Source organism: Pseudorca crassidens, chromosome 16, assembly GCF_039906515.1.
Source record: "Pseudorca crassidens isolate mPseCra1 chromosome 16, mPseCra1.hap1, whole genome shotgun sequence".
NCBI lineage: Eukaryota > Metazoa > Chordata > Mammalia > Artiodactyla > Delphinidae > Pseudorca > Pseudorca crassidens.
Genome location: NC_090311.1, coordinates 65,554,355 through 65,578,415, shown reverse-complemented (window position 1 = coordinate 65,578,415; position 24,061 = coordinate 65,554,355). Strand labels below are relative to the sequence as shown.

Genomic DNA, 24,061 nt, shown 5'->3' with positions numbered 1-24,061 from the left:
TCAATGAATTTGGTAAAGTTGCAGGATACAAAACTAACGCACAGAAACCTCTTGCATTCCTATACACTAATGATGAAAAATCTGAAACAGAAATTAAGGAAACACTCCCATTTACCATTTCAACAAAAAGAATAAAATACCTAGGAATAAACCTACCTAGGGAGACAAAAGACCTCTATGCAGAAAACTATAAGACACTAATGAAAGAAATTAAAGATGATACCAACAGATAGAGAGATATACCATGTTCTTGGAATGGAAGAATCAATATTATGAAAATGACTGTACTACCCAAAGCAATCTACAGATTCAATGCAATCCCTATCATATTACCAATAGCATTTGTTACCGAACTAGAACAAAAAGTCTTAAAATTTGTATGGAGATACAAAAGACCCCGAATAGCCAAAGCAGTCTTGAGGGAAAAAAATGGAGCTGGAGGAATCAGACTCCCTGACTTCAGACTATATTACAAAGCTACAGTAATCAAGACAATATGGTACTGGCACAAAAACAGAAATATAGATCAATGGAAGAAGATAGAAAGCCCAGAGATAAACCCACGCACCTATGATCAACTAATCTATGACAAAGAAGGCAAGGATATACAATGGAGAAAAGACAGTATCTTCAATAAGTGGTGCTGGGAAAACTGGACAGCTACATGTAAAAGAATGAAATTAGAACACTCCCTAACACCATACACAAAAATAAACTCAAAATGGATTAGAGACCTAAATGTAAGACAAGACACTATAAAACTCTTAGAGGAAAACATAGGAAGAACACTCTTTGACATAAATCACAGCAAGATCTATTTTTATCCACCTCCTAGAGTAATGGAAATAAAAGCAAAAATAGACAAATGGGACCTAATGAAACCTTTTGCACAGCAAAGGAAACCATAAACAAGACCAAAAGACAACCCTCAGAATGGGAGAAAATATTTGCAAACGAATCAACAGACAAAGGATTAATCTCTAAAATATATAAACGGCTCATGCAGCTCAATATTAAAAAAAACAAACAACCCAATCCAAAAATGGGCAGAAGACCTAAATAGACATTTCTCCAAAGAAGACATACAGATGGCCAAGAAACACATGAAAAGCTGCTCAACATCACTAATTATTAGAGAAATGCAAATGAAAACAATGGGGTATCACACCAGTTAGAATGGGCATCATCAGAAAATCTACAAACAACAAATTCTGGAGAAGGTGTGGAGAAAAGGGAACCCTCTTGCACTGTTGGTGGGAATGTAAATTGATACAGCCACTATGGAGAACAGTATGGAAGTTCCTTAAAAAACTAATAATAGAATTACCATATGATCCAGCAATCCCACTATTGGGCATATACCCAGAGCAAACCATAATTCAAAAAGACACATGCACCCCAATGTTCACTGCTGCACTATTTACAATAGCCAGGTCATGGAAGCAACCTAAATGCCCATTGAGAGACAAATGGATAAAGAAGATGTGGTACATATATACAATGGAATATTACTCAGCCATAAAAAGGAAACAAATTGGGTCATTTGTTGAGATGTAGATGGATTTAGATATTGTCATACAGAGTGAAGTAAGTTAGAAAGAGAAAAACAAATATTGTATATTAACGCATATATGTGGAACCTAGAAAAATGGTACAGATGAACCAGTTTGCAGGGTAGAAGTTGAGGCACAGATGCAGAGAAGAAACATATGGACACCAAGGGGGGAAAGCCATTCAGGGCTGTGGGTGGAGGTGTGATGAATTGGGCAATTGGTATTGATATGTATACACTGATGTGTATAAAACTGATGACTAATAAGAACCTGCTGTATAAAAAAGAAATTAAATAAATAAAAAGATTTACCAAACAAAAATAAAATGAGATATTCATTTGAAAACTTTAAGATTGTATTTTAATTCAGTGTTAGTAACAAAATGAGTATGTTAGTGAGAAAGATATGACTGGGAGAAGTCAATGGGGAGGAAGGGCAGATGGATAGTGATAAGCAGGGGAAATGTGGTAGTAGAGAAAGCACTGAGTTGGGTCTCTCATTAAATGGTTGACCTACTTTGGACAATTCATTTAGTCCAACATGAGTTTTCCATGTAACAAACTGAGAACTTGTGACTGTTGTTATAATTTAACCAGTTATTATCCAATCACTTGGACCACAGTAATTCTCAGAGTACATTTCAAGTGTACCTGGAATAAAGTACAGCTTGTCTGTGGAATGAGTTAATAATGCAGTTTTTTAGTAATTTCTTTCCTTAATTATAGGATAACTTTACTGTTTATATTTTTCTTGTTATTTTTTAAAATTTTATTATCAATTGAAAAAAAAATAAAGAGAATATGGAGAGTGTTCTGAGTCATAATGTTGGTATGTTATTCCAACAGTTCCCAAAGAATCTAAGTGTGCTGATTTTAGCACTTAAACTTAGATTCTTTGGGAACTGGTTGAATCTAAGCTTAAGGCCTAAAAACAGCAAGTTTATTTTACATATTTATGCTTATCATTACTACCAATAATATCCATAATTCTCCAATTACCACCAGGCTCAATGTATCTACTTCTTCACGTATTACATTGTTAGATATCAATTAAAGCCCTCTTCCCTCGACACAAAATGTAGGTATTTCAATTCCTTTCTTTCATGCAGTTCCAAAAAAATTATTTTACATGTCTGAGATTCAAAATGGTTAAAACTCCTTTGCTGCTGCAAAACGAAAACACAAGAGTTAATAGTAATATGTGTTCCACGTCAGCAGCCCTAACAATACATTTAAAGTATACAGGCTAAATCCATATGGCCAGAACACACACCAAAGTTAAACAAACAAAACATAATTCTTCCTGTCTTCTGAATGTGAATTTGGAGAGGCAAACCTCTGGATTAGGAAGGCACTTAGCAGCATACAGGTTTTTCCAAGTAAAACTCCATTCAGGAACTAGAAATGAGACTCTGCTCAAGAGGCAGCATCTGACGTGTGAGCCTAACTTAGCACTGAGACAGGATGTAGATGAAGCTGTGCCTACGGATGAGCACAAGCAGATAATAAAATTAAGGGCTCAGTGAGTCAGGCTTTCAATGGTAAAACTCCAGGGTATTTGGAAAAACCATTTTTACTGCAGCCTCAATGTAAACAGCTCACAAACAAAATCTATAGTGTTTAGAAACATTTTCAAAGTAAAAGATGAAACATAATGCTTTTTGCCAAAGGTACTCAAGTATGGGATTGCACAGGCCTGTAAATTTGTTTTAAGTGAGAGGAAAAACATGTTGCAAAATTATTCTGTTTTTCCAAGTAAGGTCATAAAACACACACAAACATCTGCATATACACACATTCAAAACAAACAAATGATGGTGGGGGAAGAAAAACTTTAACGCAAAAGACTTACCATCCACTATCACTATTATTTATTTTTTTTTTAAAAGGAGTATTTTAACATTAAAAAAATTCAGAAGGACCCAATTGAAAAAGACAAGCTTTTCTCAGAAAGAACAACTGATACTATGGTTGGTGTTACCTTTCTCCCACCCCACCTTATTGTCATTTGGCAATCTCTTGAGATGTTTTTGGTTGTCACAGCCAAGGTGGGGTGCTACTGGCATCAACTGGGTAGAAGCCAGAGATGCTGCTAAACATCTTACAGTGCACAGGACAACTCCACACAGCAAAGAAGTATCTGACCCCCAGTGCCATCAGTACAACAGTTGAGAAGCTCTGCCTTACACTAACGTTCTGCCCAAGGGTCAGTGGATGCTGGCTCTGACTGATCCTGATGTGCTGGTCAGATTGAGAAGCCAGTGATACCTGGTGAGCTTGTATGTCTTTTAATTTGTATTTTGCTTACAATCATTCTTAACAATAATAATTTAGCAATAGAACTGCAGTGGTAAAGTTCTACTCTACCAGTTAGGACCAGACTGAAACACTGGTCACTAAACTGCAGGTCTATCACTTTGACACAGATCCCAGTTGCTTATTAGCTGGTATCTAAACATCAACACATTAGAGTCGATTAGGAGGTGGTGTTATTTTTTACTGGGAGGTGAAAGAATATTTTGCCAGGGTTTAACAACACATGCTTCATTAAATATTCAGTAAAAGAGCATATACGTTTTATTAATGTAACTTCTTAAAGATTGGGAAAATAGAATGAATTTATAACCATGATTCCCTCTCGTTAGTAAAACTATAGGCAGCTTTTTTTTTTCCTTAAGTTTATTTGGACATTATGCGTGTATAAAATTATGAATTAAACTGTAAATAGTATGGTTGACTTTTAAATTTTATTTATAAAATACTTTTTCATATACCAAAGATTTAGCAAGTGAAATTTCAATGACTATCCTTGAATAGTACACATACATGTGATTATTTCTACAAATTATATTACAAAATGGGATCTTACCTTGTATGCTTTTCTGTTATTTATTTAACAATTTTTATATAAAGTATTTACATATTTGTAAAATGCAGTTTCATCACAACTTTAAATCACTCTTATCCACCATACAGATCCAGTATCATCTTTTTACATGTCTGTAATGGTTATCAGGGGTTTTCCATTTCTGTATATATACATGGAGATAAGTAGGTACATATGTTTGTATATCTGTATGTATATATGTGTATTGAGTAGGTTGTGATAGATATCTTTCTACATTTCTCCAAATGTATCTGGAGGGAAAATTTTAGAAGATAAATCAATTCTATAAAGATTTTTAATACATAATTTCTAATTTCCCTCCAGAAAATTTACCCTAATAAATATCCCCACAAACTGTGTTAAGTGTCTACTTTCCAAGATATCTTTCTGTCCAGATATCAACAATTTTTTTTTTTTATTTTTGCATTAAAAAAAAGACAAGGAGATAGTTTTTCATGTTTGTTCTTGTTTGCATTTCTGTAACTTCTGATGAGATGGAACAACTGTCTACATGCTTACTTTAAATGTGCATGGATTCTTTGTGAATATCCTGTTCAGGAACTCTGCCCAATTTTCTGTTGGTGGGGGTGAGGGGTGAGAATCTGTTTATATACAAACACTTTCTTACATAAATTGTGCTTATCTCCCAAATTTGATGTTTCTCTTTTAATAGTTTTTCAGACTTGATTTTGTTTTGTTTGTTTTGGTTTATTTTACTTTATTTTGTGTTCTCTGGAGTAAAAGCTTGCGTGCTTTTTCTTTTCTTTTTTTTGGATTCTCCATTTTTATTGTAACATACATGTTCTTTGTTTAGTATATAGAGTTTTAAAATTTTTATATTGGAGTATAGTTGATTAATAATGTTTCAGGTGTACAGCAAAGTGATTCAGTTGTACATATACATGTACCTATTCTGTTTCAAATTATTTTTTCCTTTGTCTTTTTTTTTCCTATCTTGGAATCATAGTTAGAAAGATCCTTATCATCCCAAGGTTACAAAAATAAGTATTTACTTTTTTATCTAGTACAGACTGTGTTAGTCATATTCTGCAGTTCACTGCACACTATCACTCTTGGTAAATAGAGTGCTCTCCAAACCCCAAGATAATTCCTTCCTTCCTTCCCTCCTTCTTGCCTTCCTTGCATCCATTCCCATTCCTTATGCCTATTTCTCTATTTCTTCCCTGAAAATTAAAATACAAACTGTTGTTTTATTAACCGACTCTGGTTCACCTTGACTTAGAGGGTTGTTTTTAATTCACTGCACAAATATATGAGTCCCTTATGATTAGACATTACTGTATTTCACAAACACTATATTTTAATAAGACTGATCCTGTGTAAAGCATGTACTATGTTTCCATCACTGACTAGATCCTTTACAAACATTCTTTCTTATTACAATGCTTCAGGAGAGTTATTATCTAAATTGAAATATAAGGAATCAGAATCTCAAAGAAATAAATAAATTACTAAGAGTCATACAGTCACTAATTAAAGGAACCAACATTCACCCTAGTGAAGAAGGTGGCTTTAAAGCCAGAGCTCTTTTGTTTACCTCTTAGTGCCTCATAAAAATGAAAGCAAATGGAACCAAGGGAGTTCTGCATATTTTCAGAAACTACGCTTTGCAAATAAAATCCCTTTTCTCTATCACATCATTTTATGTAATTTTAAGAAATTTCAGTAACAGTAGTTTCTAACTTCGTCATTTCACAGAACTACACTAATTTAATGTGACATGCACGGCTACACAATTGCAAGCAGATGGATGTGGGCAGCAGGTGTAATAACCGCCCTGTTTCTGCTTCTATGCAGCTCGATTTCAAAATGTAGATTCCTGCCATTTTAAACGAGACTTTACGCCAAACTTGCACTTGCAAATCAGTCGCAGTTTCCCATAAATCTAGCACATTTTGCCAGGAGTATGGAGACAGGTTTCATTCACACAGTCCCATCAAAGCCTGGACTGCAAGGAGGGGGGTTGTGTTGTACAGAGAGAAGAGCAGGGGCACAGGCGGATCCCTGAGGCAGACACACCTGGGTCAGCCTCAGCTGTGTCACCTCATACTACAGGATATTGGGTACTTGCACAAACTCTCTGTGTCTCTTTTTCTAGGTTTTTGAAGTGGGGATAGTAATATCTACTTCAGAGGGTAGTTGTGGAGAAAATTTAACAAAGTACCTGCTACATACTAAGCATTAATTAAATAACTGTTGTTTTTACTGTTATCATCATCATCATCACATCACCATCATCATCAGAATAGGCAACTGTGATGCCTAAGGTATACTCATGTATTTTACAGATAAAAGCATAATTTGATAATAAACTTGGAAATGTTTTAAAACTGGGAGGATAACTTCATGCCACAGTGACTCCTCCATGGAAGGCTGTGTTAATTCCAACTTCCCTAAAAGTATACTTCAGGTACCAATTCTATGATCCTGATCTCCTAAAAGTCACATTTATCTAATTTCAAGTACATCGTTTCTTCTTAATTTAGTAGGCAATAGAAGACATGCTAATTCAAAAGCACATAGCTATGAAAGAGGAATAGGCATGCAACTTTAGTACAACAGGAAATTGAAGGAATTTTTTAAACTGACATTATTAAATTCAATTTTAGGAATGTGTAAAACTTCAAAGTTCCATCAGAAAGCCAGTAAAGATCAATGTCATTCACAATTTTAAAAAGAACTATTAAAAAGGTACATATGCTTTACTGCTAATTTTAGAAGACATTCATTTCTTTTAAAATTCTAACCTTCAAGTCAATTGAAACTATAAAAAACTCTGTTGCCACCTAGATTCTTTACTCTCCTCTGCACCCAGGATTTTGCGTGTAGAAGAGTCTGGACCTCTTATCCCTAGTGAAGCCTAAGAACTAGGAGAGAAGACTAAAGTAGTTCTGTCACTTTAAATTTCAAAGATGGGCTGATAGTAGCTGAAGAGCAGAGAGATCAAAACCTTCCAAACTGTTGCTTTGGAAACACATAATTTACACTTTACATGACAATCCCTTGGACTGATGAGGAGAAATCTGAGTATCTCACTGTGTCTACCTAGCCTAGACAGACAGCTGAATATTCTCAAGTCATAGACTTCTAGAACTTACTCAAGTTCTCTACTTGTACAGTGCACTTGCCATTGTTAGCGTGGAAGGTGAAAATTTTGTTTGCCAGGTGGTGATGTCTTCACATTTCTATTCTGCTGACTGCATATCCCCTCTACACAGTTCAATTGCTATGTCTTAGATTGCAAGTTCTAAGTGACCCAGGACCATGAATCATATAGGCAAGTCCTTCGTGAACATTTCTTGGACGCAGATGACTCTTACCTTCCTTGGCAACAGTCTGGTGTGGTATTATTATATTTTGTGTGCCTATCTTAACATCCAATGCACCCAATATCCACTGATAGCCTGATTTCCTCTATCACCTTCCACTCAAAGGAACAACATAGACCTCATTTTATTTTCATACACAGCTTGAAAGTAGACCAGGGTGGGCCATCTACCTTGATTCAAGGGCTCCCTATCCACAAATTAACTACAAACCCATGAGAAGATCCATGCAAAGGGACAGAGGAGGGACTTTATTTAGCTTTGCCAATCAGGCTGGTTCTCTCCACAAATGTTCTGGAAAATCTGAAGAGGACTAATCAGTAAAGTGAATGTTGCCAATCTGCAGAATTAGCAGAGGTGTCATAAATGTGAAACCATTCAACAAATGATGATGATGATGATGATGATGATGATGATGATGATGATGATGATGATGATGATGAAGGTGGCAATGATAGTGGCATTGGTGGCAATGACCATCATGATGATAGTCACCTAAGTCTGAGCAGTTAACTCTGCATCGTGTTGTACAAATATTAACTCATAAGCTTCACAATAACCCTATGATGTGAATAGATCCATCTAAAAAATAAGCAAACTGAGACATAGAGGATTTCAGTAACTTGCTGAATATCAACAGTTATAAGTGGCAGAATCAGGATTTAAACTTGGGAGTTTGACTCCAGAAATTGTGTTCTCTCTCTCTAAATTGTATTAGAATCAGAAAGGAGGAGACGTGTCTGGAGATGACATTTTTAAAAAGCTTTGTTTCTCACAAGTACATGAGCTTTATAGAGCCAATGACCCCACACCAGGGGAAATGTTTGTGTTCTATGCCCATGCATATTTACATGTGATTTTAACCAAGCCATATATATATACACATACACAAATATACATATACATACCTCATTATAAGAAATACAGCCAGTATACCTCATTATAAGAAAAACATGTTTAAATTTATTAAAAAAATAAAGGTAGGTTAATAATCACTCACTAATTAAAAATATGCATATAAACACACAAGATTTACAAAAAATGGGCAGAAGACCTAAATAGACATTTCTCCAAAGAAGACATACAGATGGCCAAAAGTCACATGAAAAGATGCTCAACATCACTAACTATTAGAGAAATACAGATCAAAACTACAATGAGGTCTCACCTCACACCGGTCAGAATGGCCATCATCAAAAAATCTACAAACAATAAATGCTTGAGAGGGTGTGGAGAAAAGGGAACCCTCTTGCACTGTTGGTGGGAATGTAAATTGATACAGCCACTATGGAGAACAGTATGGAGGGTCCTTAAAAAACTAAAAATAGAATTACCATATGACCCAGCAATCCCACTCCTGGGCATATACCCTGAGAAAACCATAATTCAAAAAGAGTCATGGACCACAATGTTCACTGCATCACTATTTACAACAGCCAGGACATGGAAGCAACCTAAGTGTCCATCGACAGATGAATGGATAAAGAAGATGTGGTACATATACACAATGGAATATTACTCAGCCATGAAAAGGAACAAAACTGGGTCATTTGTAGAGACGTGGAGGGACCTAGAGACTGTCATACAGAGTGAAGTAAGTCAGAAAGAGAAAAACAAATATAGTATATTAACGCATATACATGGAATCTAGAAAAATGGTACAGATGATCTGTATAGATGAACAATGTAACTTTGCAAGGCAGAAATAGAGACACAGATGTAGAGGACAAATGTATGGACACCAAGGGAGGAAAGCGGGGTGGGCAGGGGAGGGTGGTGATGGTGGGATGAATTGGGAGACTGAGATCGACATACATACACTAATATGTATAAAACAGATAACTAATAAGAACCTGCTGTATAAAAAAATTAAATAATATTTTTTTAAAAACCCAAAAAACCCAAGCTGTAGATTGAGGTACTTTAGCATGCAAAGGTAATTTTTATAATATCAATTTTGCTTTTGAGCTCTTTTTTTTTTTACTACCTTAACCATTACTTGATACACATTGTTTTTAACAGGAAAAGAAGTAAGCACATATATCATATTTCACCAGAGACTAATCATTCAGAATTATTTAATTTAGATACGTTAAATTTTCAGCATCAAAAGAAATAGGACTTTTTCAATGACAACAATTAAAAGAATGGGATAAAGGGCACTACTTTGTAGCCACATGTTCATCACAAACACCTATAAACTCGAGAAGGCAAAGAATCACCTGAACACTTTAGCCTCAGAAAATTTTTCCAAATGACTATTGTTTGGGTAATTATCTATTAAAACACTAGTTTTGAAAAACAAGAATTATGTTATTTATCTTGCAGACAAACTTTTATTGGCTGAATAGAAATGCTGTATCCAAAACAGTTACCCTCCTCTCCAGCTTTTTGCACACGTTTCTTTTCCCAAAACACACTTATGGTCAACATCATTCATCCACTTATTCACTCAGTAAATATTTATATAGCATATTTATTATGTGCCCAGCACTTAAGTTTGGGGAATATATCATGGGAAAAAGGATTAAAATTGTTGCCTTCATTGAATTTACTGTATAGTAGACATACTAAACCAACAAAGATGTAGTATGTCAGATAGTGAAAGGAAGTGTTAGGGAGAAAAACAGAGAGGGGAAGAGGTTTATATGGGGGTGGGGAAGGAACTGCAGTTTTAACCAGGGTGGTCAGTGGAGATCTTCCATCAAAGGTAATAGTTAAAAAAGCAACTGTATCAGAAAAGAGAAGATTTGGGGAAAATGAGGTCTGAAAGTAGAGGGAAACTAGACTTAAACTAAAATATCAGCTTCTTTGAGGAAAAAAAAAGTGGTCACCATGTAATATATAAAACTTCTCTATAAGTTGAGAAAGTTGTAAAATTGTAATATAAAGCTATGCATGTGAAATGAATTCCAGTCTGGTTTGCAAATTTCAAATCTGTCTACTTGACATCTTCAGTTGGTTGTCTAATAAGACTTTTAAGACTTAGATATATTCAAAATTAATTTCTGATCTTCTACCATCTCCAGTGTGCTCAATTGTCTCCTCCAAAATGATATAAATGGTAAGTCCACATTCTCAGTTCTCAAGACAAAAACGTTGAGTTGTCCTTGATTCCATTCTCTCCCTCTCATACTCAATATCTAAGCTTCAGAGAATTCACTGCTTCACCCATCTCCATATATGTTCAATCAACAACTTTCAACCTCTCTATTTTTAAAACCACAGTCTCAGCCGCCATCATTTCTTACTTGGATAATAGTGATAGTTTTCTAACTTCCAGCTTTCTCCTGTACCACTACTCAGACTGTTTTCAACACAACATAAAGAAAGACCCCTTTAAAATAAAAGTCGTACGTCACTCTCTGGCTCAAAGCCTACCGTTCTCAAAATAAAAGCTAAATGTCCTACAATGGCTTTTGTGACCTACAAGATCAGGCCTCCTTTTTAGTCTCAGACCTCCCCTCCCCTCACTAACACTGGCTTCCCAGAGCATTCCTTCCTTGAGGCTTTCCTGCTTGCTATTTCCTCTTCTATGAAAGCATCAATGAGTAGAAAACACTCTATTTAAAGCTTGATGGAAGGTTAGGTTCACTAACTAATAATAATGAAGATTAATTATTTCTAAAGATAAATAAGACAATTAGAAACAAGAGACAAACATACCAGGCATTTAAGTTTAGTTACTAAGCATTAATTTTAACTGAGAACTTCCCAACGACCAAGGTAGGGTGAAATGTATATAGTTTAATGTAGTTCCACTGTCTGACAAGTGAGAGTATGTTAAGGTATTTGGTAACAATCTCTCCTGGATTGCCATTTCAAGAGCTATTTATTAAAATATTATAAAAAGTTTCAGATAAAATAATAACAATGCTTTAAGCTTTAATTTTCTCTGCCTACATTTTTACACAGTGACTTATAAAGTCAGAGGAATGACACTAAATTTCAATTCGGGTAAAGAATTTGTATAAAACGAAGTTGAAACTTCCAGGTACGATACTTCACTGTAGATACAGAAAGATAGAGCCTAGTGACCTTAGCACATAAAAATCCAAAATGAGTAAGTACACTGTCCTTTAGACTGCTTCTCAGCAGAAATTTTTGTATCATTAAATCAATAGTGGCTAAGTATAAAGAAAACCTCTTGGAAATTAGGGGGGTCGAGCTCACCTTAAAGTACTTTTGTATTTGACGGAGTAAAAAAGGACAGAAGGTAGACAATTCAGACATGGGAAAAATCATAGTCTCAGGGATAGTTCTAACTACCAGGAACACAAGAATCAGTTTAGCAAAAAAAGAGAGTTTTTGGATTTGTATGCCTAGAGAGCCAGGAATAAGGAGGCACTGTGAAGGACTTTGGCAAGAAGAAGAACAATTAACATTTATACTAGCAGGTACTGGGTAGTAGGGAGCCACTGAATACTTCAGAGTAGTGACCTAGCAATTTATAGTAAGATTTATCTGGTTCAAGTAAGTACAACTGTTGGAAGGGAGAAAGATCAGGAAAGAAATTAATGTAATCCCCTAGACTTAATCTATTGAAGACCTAGTGTACTTTTGAGGCAAGGTGGCTTACAAAAGGAAGGTGATCTTTATCTTTTTTCATCTAAATCTACCAGGCAGTGTATGAGGCTCTGTATATATAACGCTAAATGAGACAGAAACATGTTCTCTGCACTAATGAGGTTTACTTAGGTTTACTGAATGGAGGAAAAAAAGCCATCATGTAAGAAATTATACAGGTACAAGAAATGTCATGATATGGGAATCTCCATGTATTACAGATGGATGTTGGGAGGAAAGTACACTTGGACTTGCATTTCGATGAAGTCTAAGCTAATCTGGAATCCTAATGATAAGCAGGTATTTAAAGATGAAGGGGAAGACGGGGAGTTGAGGGAATTGTTTTCCTAAGAGAGGGATGTGAGGGGAGAGCCTGTGTCTTCTAGGAAGAATGATTTACATACAAGGGGTCAGGTTTGGAGAGAAAGTGGTGAAATATGAGGCAAAAGAGAGGAGCGGGGAGCAGATCCTGAAGTTCTCTTACATAGGGCATTGAGGAATTGGATGGGGAGACACTGAGACCTATAAGAGGTTTAATGCATGGTGATAGATGACAGATTTGCACTTTAGAAACATTACACGAGTTCAAGTGAGAGAATGAACGTTCACAAAGCTAGAGGCAAAAGACAATTTAGGAGTCTGCTATAGACAGACAATCTAGTGAGACACACCAGTGCCTGAACTAAGGTATTCACCAAGACAACCTTAACACTCCCCTCAGCTTGACTGAGCTTCAGACAGACTTTTTCCTGACTCTAAGCTCCTGACCTCCTTTTTCTTAGAGAATGTACTTTATAAAATGTAGAGCTGTAATGTAAATTCCTTCTCTGTCTCTTTGAGATGTAAATACCTTAACGCTTCTTGCCAGTTTTCCAACCCAGGACTACCTTTCTCAAGGACCTGGGAGCCATCCCTTTGAAATGTAACCATCAAGTAAGATAGAGCCCTAACTTCCAGTCTCTGTGGGAGGGGAGGAGCTTACTTTAGACGGCACCTGGCTCCAAATTATAAAAGTCCCTCCGGTCATGTAAATAGAGAAAGTTCACTTTTCCTTTGGGTAAAGTCCAAAGAGAACGTAGATGGCCTCCAAACCCCCTCACCCCACCTCTGAAAATTTTTCACCCCCTTGTTTCAGCAGAGTTGAACTCAGACTGAGTTCTGGTCTCTCTCCTCTATTGCAGTGGTCTTGAGTAAAGTCTTCCTTTCCTTTTTAACTTTGTCCAGTGCACATTTTCTTTGAAAGAAGTGATAGTGGAGGTGGTGAAAAAATGGACAAGTTCAGATAGAAGATAGTAAAACCAGCACTAATTGTATGATTAGCTGTAGGAAGGAGTAAAAAAAAAAAAAAAAAAAAGATTCCCAGTTCAGACTTGTGCAAAAGAATGTACAGAAGCACCATAAGAAATATGGGAGTTGGGGTAGATTTGTGGGGTAAGATGATGCATTCAGGCTTAGAAACAGTGAGTTCCACAGGTGAGCTACATGAGGCAAGGAAACTTACAGGCCTGCAAATATATGCAGCCAGAGCTCAGGAGACAGGACTTGGCTCAAGTCATGTACCTCTATATAGGACATCTGAAACACTGGGACTATATGAGCATATCCAGGAAAAGTGGAAAACACCTGAGGACTATAGGGCTTACATCAAAACTCTAGTGAACCCTAATGCCTAAGAATAGAGAGGAAGAGGAAACCATGAAGCACTGAGAATGATCACCCAGAAAGGTAAGAGAGCAGCGTTACCACCAAATACACAATAGAAATTATAGAACCAAATGATGAGAACGTGCACTACCTAGTGCAGTGCTGCTGAGTAATGTCATTTCATCAAGGCTTACCAGACCTGTGCTTTTCATGGCAACCTAAACCAAATTATATCACGAAGGTAATGCGGTCATGTCTCCATATTCTGTATGGTAATTCAGTATAAATTTAAGTTATTGGGAGTGTATTATGATAATAAATAGGACCTATTAAAATGTTTCCGGGCTTCCCTGGTGGCGCAGTGGTTGAGAGTCCGCCTGCCGACGCAGGGGACACGGGTTCGTGCCCCGGTCCGGGAAGATCCCACATGCCACAGAGCGGCTGGGCCCGTGAGCCATGGCCGCTGAGCCTGCGCGTCCGGAGCCTGTGCTCCGCAACGGGAGAGGCCACAACAGTGAGAGGCCCGCGCAAAAAAAAAAAAAAAAAAAAAAAAAGTATTAAAATGTTTCCAATTCTTAAAATACACCACTCATTCATGGCAATTTTTCTCTTCTCATGGTTGAGGATATTCAGCGGACTACATGGTAGAAAGCAGCAATGAGGGTGTTCTACCATCAACATCATATTTAAGTGTACATGGCTTTTTTTTTTTTTTTTAATACCAAGAATCACCTCCAGTATTTTAAGATTTGATACGCTCCAATTCATTTGCTGCTGCTGACATTTTGGGGTTGTGTCGAGTAACCTAGCAACTGTTATTTCCCTCCTAATTTACTTCTATTTATAGAGCATATAGAGACTCAATGGCCTCAATGATATTCTTTAAGGCAGGGCCGGTTTACAAATTGTATGTTCTTAAGTGAGCATAAATGTTAAAGATAGGACAAATATTAGTCATTGAATTGACTACAAGTCACAACTTCTTTAATTCTGGGTCATCGGTAAATATGATGAATCTTTAAAAAGGTGTCATAACTTTATCATGCTGAAATATGACTACAGCTGAAATTACAAAATTTTAAGTGTTTGTTTTTAATGTTATATTCATTAAATTTAATTTCAGCAATTAGAGACCACAGCATCAAATGCCTTCAAATAAAAATCTGGCCCTATTCAGCACTGTTAAATGAGTTCCCTTTTTCACTCCTTATCTATAAGACACTATGATCAAAGTTTAAATTGTGTAAGGCAGAACAGACTTTTTGATTTCGTTTTTAGACCTTACTGGCTTTCAAGCTGTTTAGGCAGAGGGAACAATCACTAGAATGTCTGTCCGTCATGGACAGGGGTAGAGAAAGGTGATTTTAAATGACTCCTTGCAAAACTGTCTCCAACATGCATCCTATAAAATATCAGGACGCTTTTTTTCTGTTTTTATGAGTATGTACCATAAAACTAGAAAATTAAGCCCTATATACCTTGCTGAAGGTAACTGAGGACTCTAAGATAGAAACTAATAGATCACCAAGCTACTATAATTCCACAAAGAAGAAAAACTCCCAGTGCAGGGTCAAGCATTCCAAAATCATTGAAGAAAATAAGAAATTGACAACTTTTGGGTAAAACTTTCTGTTCCTACTACCAAAAGTTCCTTTTTGTGATCATTATTTCAGGTCTACATTATGAATATAAATGTACATAAAAGTGCTAGCATCATTAAGAATCAAATTAATACCATCTTCCTTTCAACCTTTTAAGGAAGTTCCAGATATGTCCCCCTGCCGAGGGAAAAAGAAATTTCAAAAGATTTTTGGTCATAGAGTGCTAAATATTTACCCCACAAAACCAGGAGACCAAAGCAGTCTTACATTGAAAGACTGAGAGATTTGTATTTACAAAGCTCCTTGAACTACTCAAAAGGAAGTAAAGTATAACATTAGCACACACAAATCTATACACGTCTTGAAATTCATTTTTGTAAACATCAAAATTTATTGAGCATTTCCTTTGTGTGAGACATGAGTTTTCATATATCTAATCTTCAAAAAAAACAACTATAAAATAGACACTATTTTCTTCACCCTTACTTTGAGCATTTTTGACCCCCCTTTACTCATTTCTCCCACTCCATCTATTAGTAATAATAGGTATTATTATTATTATCACAATTTTACAGATGAGAAAACTGTAAGTTAGAAGTATAAACTAACTTTCCCAGGGTCATATGGATAGTAATTGATAGAACCCTGATTTGAACCCAAGTTTATGTGACCCCAAAGTGCATACTTTTAACTTCTACATTATATTTATATAGCAGGGCCCAAAAAGGCAAGTCACTTTCTCACCCATTCTATTCACAAAACTCTTTCAATCCATTTTATTGAGTCTTTCTAAATCCACAGTTGTCTCCTAGGTAGGCTTGAGGAATATACTTTTAGCTACCACCCTACTGACACTCGCAATTTCCTGAGTATCTATGGCTACTGCTGCCCAAATTGCCCACAATAAACCAGGGAAAATTTCTAAAAATTAGAATGTTCCCTTTATTCAAATATCACAGAAGCCAATGTGGTAAGAGGCTGAGTGAGGAGTAACTGCCTCTGTCTCTGGATCCTTTGCTTGGAGACCCCAGATTGCTGCCCAAGAAATTCCTCCACGGTGTGATTCTACTTGAGTAGAATCCATCTCATCAGTGCAAAGTGGTCCACCAGGGAGACTCTCAGGGTCTGGGCATCGCTACATAGTTTCCAAGTAGTACCCAACAAACTGATTTTGTTATTGATGGGAGACTGCAGTATTGGGACAGTTAGAAATTTGTGAGACTTAAACAGATCTGATGCTAAGGTTTATGGCCTTCAGTTTCACGAGTCATCTTTCTGTTAGAGGAATTACAATATTGACACCATGATATGGCTGTAGCGATAGTACAGCAATGAAATCTTAAGGGGTTATGAGAGTCTACCCAAGTTTACAAGCATGCTACACTGGAAAGAGTGTGGCTGGTACCAGAAGACCTGGGATTTGGCCCCATTTCTATACGACTTGCATAAACTACTGAAACTCTTTGAGTCTAATTCCCTAATTAGTAAAATCAAGAAAAAATTACAAACCAAAACCCAGGGTTTTGTTAAATAAGACAGCAATTTGGAAATATTCTATAAAGTGTTAATGGTAAATGACACACCTGTTTAAATAGAAAATATGGCTTAACTTATACTTAATAAAATTTTTAAGAAGCTTTTAGGATTTACAAAAAAATATTATTATCAGTGAGTTTAAGAATTTTATTTTCTTAGTCTATTTTAATTTCTTTCTGAGTTTTTAAGATAAAAGATGTCTACTTCATCCTTGCTAAGGGCATGAACAGAATAAACAATGAGCTCTAACGAATGCTCTATAAACCTGTAGCAAACCGACTCTCCTGTATTACCATGGAATGCCTGATCACTGGATATAACCAGAGGATCAGTCCAGTGAGTATTCATGTATAATAATTAAGATAATCACTAATTTCCACCACTGTTCCCCTGCCACCTCATAAGGCATGCACTATTGGTCTTTCAGTATTTTGCTCTCATTGACTGTGGACTCTAAATCATTATTTGTTGGTTACAGACCTTTACAATGCCCAGTGGCATTTGCCACCAATGACAGCAGTAACAGATGATGTTGAGCCAAAGCTACTGGGAGTGAAATGCAGAAAGTAAAATGACAATAAATAACTGTCACTCCATTACTAAACAGTGCCTAAGATTGGTTCTAGTACATGTTCAATAGAGCAGAGCCTGCATAATCCCAGAACCAAAAAGGCATTTACTCCTCAGTAATAGCTGCAAATAAAAAGGAACCCAAACGCTTGTCTTGTGCAGTGACAAGGAATTCTTCATTGAGAACGGCGTAAGTATTCAAAAAATTCTCGACAAATTCCACTTCAGTATCTTCTCAAATTAACGGTATTTGGCAAATATGTCAAAAGGTATACTCTGGCCAGTGGACACAAACTTCAGGAAATGCTGGATAGAATACAAAGTCTCAAATGGCCATAAGACTGAACATATGGACTTCCCTGGTGGCTCAGTGGTTAAGAATCCGCCTGCCAATGCAGGGGTTCAAGCCCTGGTCCAGGAAGATCCCACATGCTGTGGAGCAACTAAGCCCATGTGCCACAACTACTGAGCCCACGCACCACAACTACTGAAGCCCGCGCACCTAGAGCCCATGCTCTGCAACAAGAGAAGCCACCGCAGTGAGAAGCCTGCACCAACCGCAACGAAGCACGGCTCCCCGCTTGCCACAACTAGAGAAAGCCCGCCCCCCCAGCAACAAAGACCGAATGCAACCAAAAATAAATAAATTTATAAAAAATAAAATAAAATAAAAAAGACTGAACATATGAATATACTCTAAGTACAGGGATGCAATTATAAGAAATATGGGAATATTAGGGATATAAGATGCCTGGGAGAGAACATAAAACCTATCTAAACATGATCTTAGTTCTGGTCAGGTGATTTAGGTAGAGGACAGATTTGAGCTATCCTCCTTAGCTAGTCATATAAACTTCAGGTATGACAGCAGAATCTGTTGTGATAAACTCACAAGATAGATATTCAATAAGAGGGTGTTATTGGAGTTAAGTTATCCATACCGTACAATAATTATTCTTTAAATTTTAAAAAATGTATACTCTTCCTTTCTTTCAGATTGCTGGAATATCCTTTATTCTGTTCTCTTTCATTCCACCGATGATCTATCAGGTTTGTTGTGGTGGGGTTCTCTGTCTACTTTTTAGTAAAGGATTCATTCTGCTAACTCTATGTCCTAAGTAAACTGACATGTGGTAATCACTAAAGTTCTTAGTGTGGAAACATAATCCACTTATTAGACAAGTTATATAAATCGGAGCCTCAGTGATCTTATTAGTAAAACTGGGATAATAATAGCAGTATAGCATAATTAACACGATAATTAAATAAATAGCACATGTGATGTGACTACCTTTTCTCATTTTACCCCAAAAGCAGAGACTAAGAATGGAAAGTATCTGGGGGAATAGATCTTAAGGAACAGAGCTAAGAGCCTAAATGAATCAGGAAAGAAAGGAGAGCCAATCCAAAGATATGTTATCAAGCTGGTCACTGCTGCTGGAATTGGCTTGATCCCTTGGGGAACTTTCGGGGACCTGTGGAAAATGCAGTTCTATATGGTTCATCCAAGGAATGGAAGAGTATTGGTTAAGAGTTGTTCTGGGAGGTGTTAGTGCCTCACATAAGGTTGTGTATGTATTAGACTATCTGATTTGCTTCCTGAGGGATTCCACACAGCAATTACAGGAAAGCCTCAAGGCAGGAAGTGAATAAAATCCAAGCTATTTGGAATGTATAGGGGAGATTTACAAAAGCAGAGAGTGGCTGTGTTGAATATAATGTTGCTTCCAGTAGATTTGATGGTGACTGGATCTCTTTTACTAGATAGTGGTAAGGGTATAGCCCACAGGCATTACAAATGAACTGGATTATCAGGAAACTGCACAATGGAACACAAAGCCAGGATTCAGAGCACTTTCAGGGTGATTGCCACAAGGTTAGAAGCAGTGGCTTCTATGAAAGGGTCTTAAGATCTGGAACCGTGGAGGTCATCAGCTTTATAACCACCATGGGCAAGTGGTCATTTAGCTGCTGTTTTTCCCAGAACAAAAATATAAATAAGAAGAAGAAGAAGAATCTTCTCCTCTCAGCATATAAAGTTTATGAAACAGTCTCGTATGCACTGCCTTCTTTGGAGTTACGAACGATGCTGTGAGAAGGTGTAGTATTATCCTCATTTTTCAGATAAAGGAATTTGAACTTTCTAAATTTTAAGGTTCTTAACCCAGGTTTCATTGTCTACACATGATAAGGCAGAATGAGAACTAGGGCATGTTTATATTAATCCTAGCATCCTAAAAGGTGCCTTTATTTTAAGAAAATTCCCTCCGATCAGTTACTTTGTGCGCCCTGACACACACGCTCCACCTCCAGTGGCCCAAGTGCATCAATCGTTCACTTCGCTGAAAGCGTAAGCAAAGTTTACCATTGCCAAAATTCATTTCCAATTCCATGGCCATTTGTAAGATTTTATCTCCTACCGAGAATGCCTACCAGATTTGAAGGAAACTAACTCCAGGTGCTGTGTGTCCCCTGGCTACTACAGGACTTATAGATCAAATAATCAGCAAGAAATAAAAACTCAAGATAACCAACATTTCTAATAAAACACAGGTATTGTGACTGACATATACCTGTTCTAGGGAATTTGAATATTTGAAAACACAGGACTGTCTTAAATTTATCTGTTTCATACATTTCCAAATTTTATGACACTGAATTAAACTAATTAAATAATAATAATGACGATGCTGATAATAATACTATCACTACTTAGTTCGTTCTCAATAATCATTATTGAGAACTTACTAAGAGCTAGGCACTGTGTTAAGTGCTCTATTCATTAATTTAGTTGATTCCCACAGTAATCCTCATATAGAGAATACCATTAGTATACTTACTTTACAAATCAGAGAACAGAGGTAGAGAAAGGCTAAGTGAGTTTCCCAGTAACCCAGCAAGGAAGTGGCTGATTTAGATGTATTCCCAGGCAGTCTTAGCCGCTATGCTATACTACCTGGCTTTCAGACTCAAGTCCTATAGTCTGTTCTCCAGTTGCAAGCTATCAGTAGCTAGGAAATCAAACTTTCACAAACTCCCAAGCATTGGGTGTAAATAAAGTGAAATAGAACATCTCAGAGTAATTCAAAAATTGATGAACATCATTGGTGTGTGTGTGTGTGTGTGTGTTGATGGGGCAGAAGAAAGCATTGTAGAAAGGAAGAAAAGTAGAGGAATATTGCCTCAGAAGTTGATTTTTCTCCCCTAGAATTTCCAAGTATATTTACAACTTCGTGGTTTCTCTTTTCTACTCTAAACAAACAGGTACAAATTTCACTTTGATATTCCCATGACTGCTATAAAGACCAAAAGTAGCACGGAGTGATTCACTACCTAACCAGAAATGGCCTCACTGTGAGCTCTCAAGGTAGAGGAAATCATTCCCGTCATGACGGTGCTCCTGCATTCTAAGGCTCTTCTCCCTGTGCTTTATGAGACCAGCCCCAAATCCAGGGATCCCTACTGTGAGAGGCTGCCTGGATTGACAAGGAGAGGGCATGGCACACGGCTCTCCCCGCAGGGCGGGGACTCACCCGGTCAGTTTTCCCTTCAGTCTGAACACTGGTGTGACTGCGGACCTCGTGATCTTCTTCCAGGTCAGAAACATCCTCTAGTTCCTCTGGAGTCTATAAAAAGAAAGCAAAACACTGCTGGTGGAAATGCAAAATGGTAACCAGGCTGGCAGCACATCAAAAAGGAAGCACAGAGTTATCAATATGACCCAGCAACTCCACTCCTAGGTATGTATGTAAGCAGCTCTTCGTAGGAAACTGCCCTCAGTAGGAAGCCCCTTTCACTGTCGCTTTAGCAAAGCTATATTGTAACTAACTTTTAAACCAGGCACCTCCATGCTCTACTCATCTCTGGCTCAAGCACACCTTTCAAATCTTTTAATCACACGAAACGTTGCCTAACTTGTCTGATCTTTCCATAGATCAAAGAAGTAGAAATGAAGAATAAGTAATTTAACAAATGACCAAATCTCTTCCCTAGCTTCCCCTTCAGTAATCTCAAGAACAAACTGAGATTACTTCCTTTCTTCCCTTTAAAAGCTTTCAGGCCCGAGTAGAATCTTCGGAGGTGGTTTCTGGAGGATGTTGAATCCACCATCTCCCCAGATCGCCAGCGTTTTGATTAAAGGCACCTTTCCTTTCTTTATCTCTTGAGTATTCACTGTTTAAGTGGCTAGCAGCAGGACCCAAGCCATTCGATGACATACCCGAGAGAAATGAAAACATATGTCCACACAAAAACTTGTAAATGAGTGTTCATAGTAGCACCAATCATAAAAGCCAAAAAACATATCTAGTGATGAATGAGCAAACAAAATGTGGTAAATCCATACAATGGAATATCACTTGGCATAAAAAGGAGTAAGTACTGATACATGCTGCGACATGGGTAAACCTTAAAAATATGCTAAGTGAAGAAAGTCAATCACAAAATAGCACATTACTGTATGATTCTATGTATTGGAAACTCTAGAACAGTCAAATTTATAGAGACAGATGTTTGATTCGCTGTTTCTAAAGGAAGGAGTGGAGGAGAGGGTTGGGAGCAGTGACTCTAATGGGTGTGTGGTTTCTCTCTGGGATGAAAACAACGTTCTGCAATTAGATAGTGGTCATGGTCACATGATCTCATGAATATATTAAAACCACTAACTTTTGTACTTTAAAATGGTGAATTTTATGGTATATGAATTATATCCCAACAAATTTTGAAAGAAAAGGAAAGCAAAAATAATCAGAAGGACATTTTTCTCTGAGGAGCAATTTGTCTAACCACTATGTGCTTACCGCAAACCAAGGCGTTTACAGGTGATAAATGGAATAATTCTCATTAAAACCATATGACAGGGCTTCCCTGGTGGCGCAGTGGTTGAGAGTCCGCCTGCCGATGCAGGGGACACGGGTTCATGCCCCGGTCCGGGAAAATCCCACATGCCCGTGAGCCATGGCCACTGAGCCTGCGCGTCCAGAGCCTGTGCTCCGCAAAGGGAGAGGCCGCAACAGTGAGAGGCCCGCGTACCGCAAAAACAAAACAAAACGAACAAACAAAAAAAACTATATGACATCGACATCAAAACACCAGAAATTGAGAAATTAAATTTTCTTAGAACTTAATAAGTTAATATCAACTTTAGTGTCTATGCTAAATAGTTAACCTACTTTCATTTATTTTTTTCTTTTTTTTTAATGTCCGCTTAAACATCTCTCGTTCAGGGAGGTGTCTTGATTAAGAATCCCCTAGACTGGCTTGAGCTCCTCCACCAAGCATTTCCTGAAGCCCTTTGCTTTCACCATCACAGTGCTCATCACACTTTATTGTAAGCATTGTTTGTTCAATTAGTAAGCCGACGGTTGAACTGTCTGTCCTTTGAGGTAAGGACTAGGTCTGCTCTGATTACTATCATCTCACCACAACCTAGTATTCATGCATACATGCTTTTGAATGAATGAAGCAAAATTAACAGTGACAGCCAAAAATACAGTTGGATATGAACAAAACATATCAACAGCAACAACAATTTGTCCTCACTGAACCTCTACTGTGCTTCCATCGTCTGTATTTCAAACTAAATTGCTTTATTTGCTTTTTGTTGTTTTTCTATGCTCAAGGTTTCCAATCCCTCGGTCCCACTGGGGCAATAATTTAAAGATATCAGTCATTATTGCAAATACCAGTATTGCAAAGTAAAGGCGTTATTGCAAATATAAAGTACTTAACGAGAATTTGTTTAATATTTTAGTTTACACAGTCTCCATTTTAATCTCTGATCCCTTTGTTACAAAGCTCTGGTGAGAAACCCAAAAGACAAACGTTTAGGTTTCGTGAAAAATATCCAAAAGTGGAAGTGGAAGGTGTCTTGCATATACACCTGGCTGTTAAAGGGTGGAAAGGGGCAGGACCTGCCTCCTCAGAACAGCTCCGGTTTCCCTTAAACCTTGCTCTGCACACAGGCCCTTTGTTTATTTTCAGGGCTGTGAAGAGCTTTGCTTCCCTGGGGCCACTCCAGAAGTGGGGATTTGCAATGATTAGCTCACACTGTGGGGCAAAATGACCAATTTCCTAACTACTAATGGTCTCAGAGTCTTTCTCAGCTCATGGATCTTTAACCAGCAATTTCTTTGTTCTCTGACACTTGCACTGAGCAGGTCCCATCACTTTGCATTGATTTCAACTGACTCTCATTGGATATTAATATCCACCCTCCCACCAAAGCCTCCAGGGTGCTGAGTAGTTGTTATCTATATGTTGATCTCTATATGCAGTCCTCCTTTGCTGCAACTATGTGCGACTATGATCACAGGGCAATTTACGGGCAATTTACTCTCTTCTTAGGTATTAATGGCAT

At 37.3% G+C, this 24,061-nt stretch overlaps 1 protein-coding gene across 1 annotated transcript in view; it reads right to left on the bottom strand.

Moving 5' to 3' along the window:
* CTNNA3 (catenin alpha 3) overlaps positions 1-24,061 on the bottom strand; it is a 1,581,323-nt gene that overhangs the window by 152,155 nt on the left and 1,405,107 nt on the right. Inside the window, exon 14 of the mRNA XM_067710819.1 lies at positions 21,237-21,329. Coding sequence (XP_067566920.1) covers positions 21,237-21,329 — 93 coding nt within the window. The remainder of the gene's footprint in view (positions 1-21,236; positions 21,330-24,061) is intronic.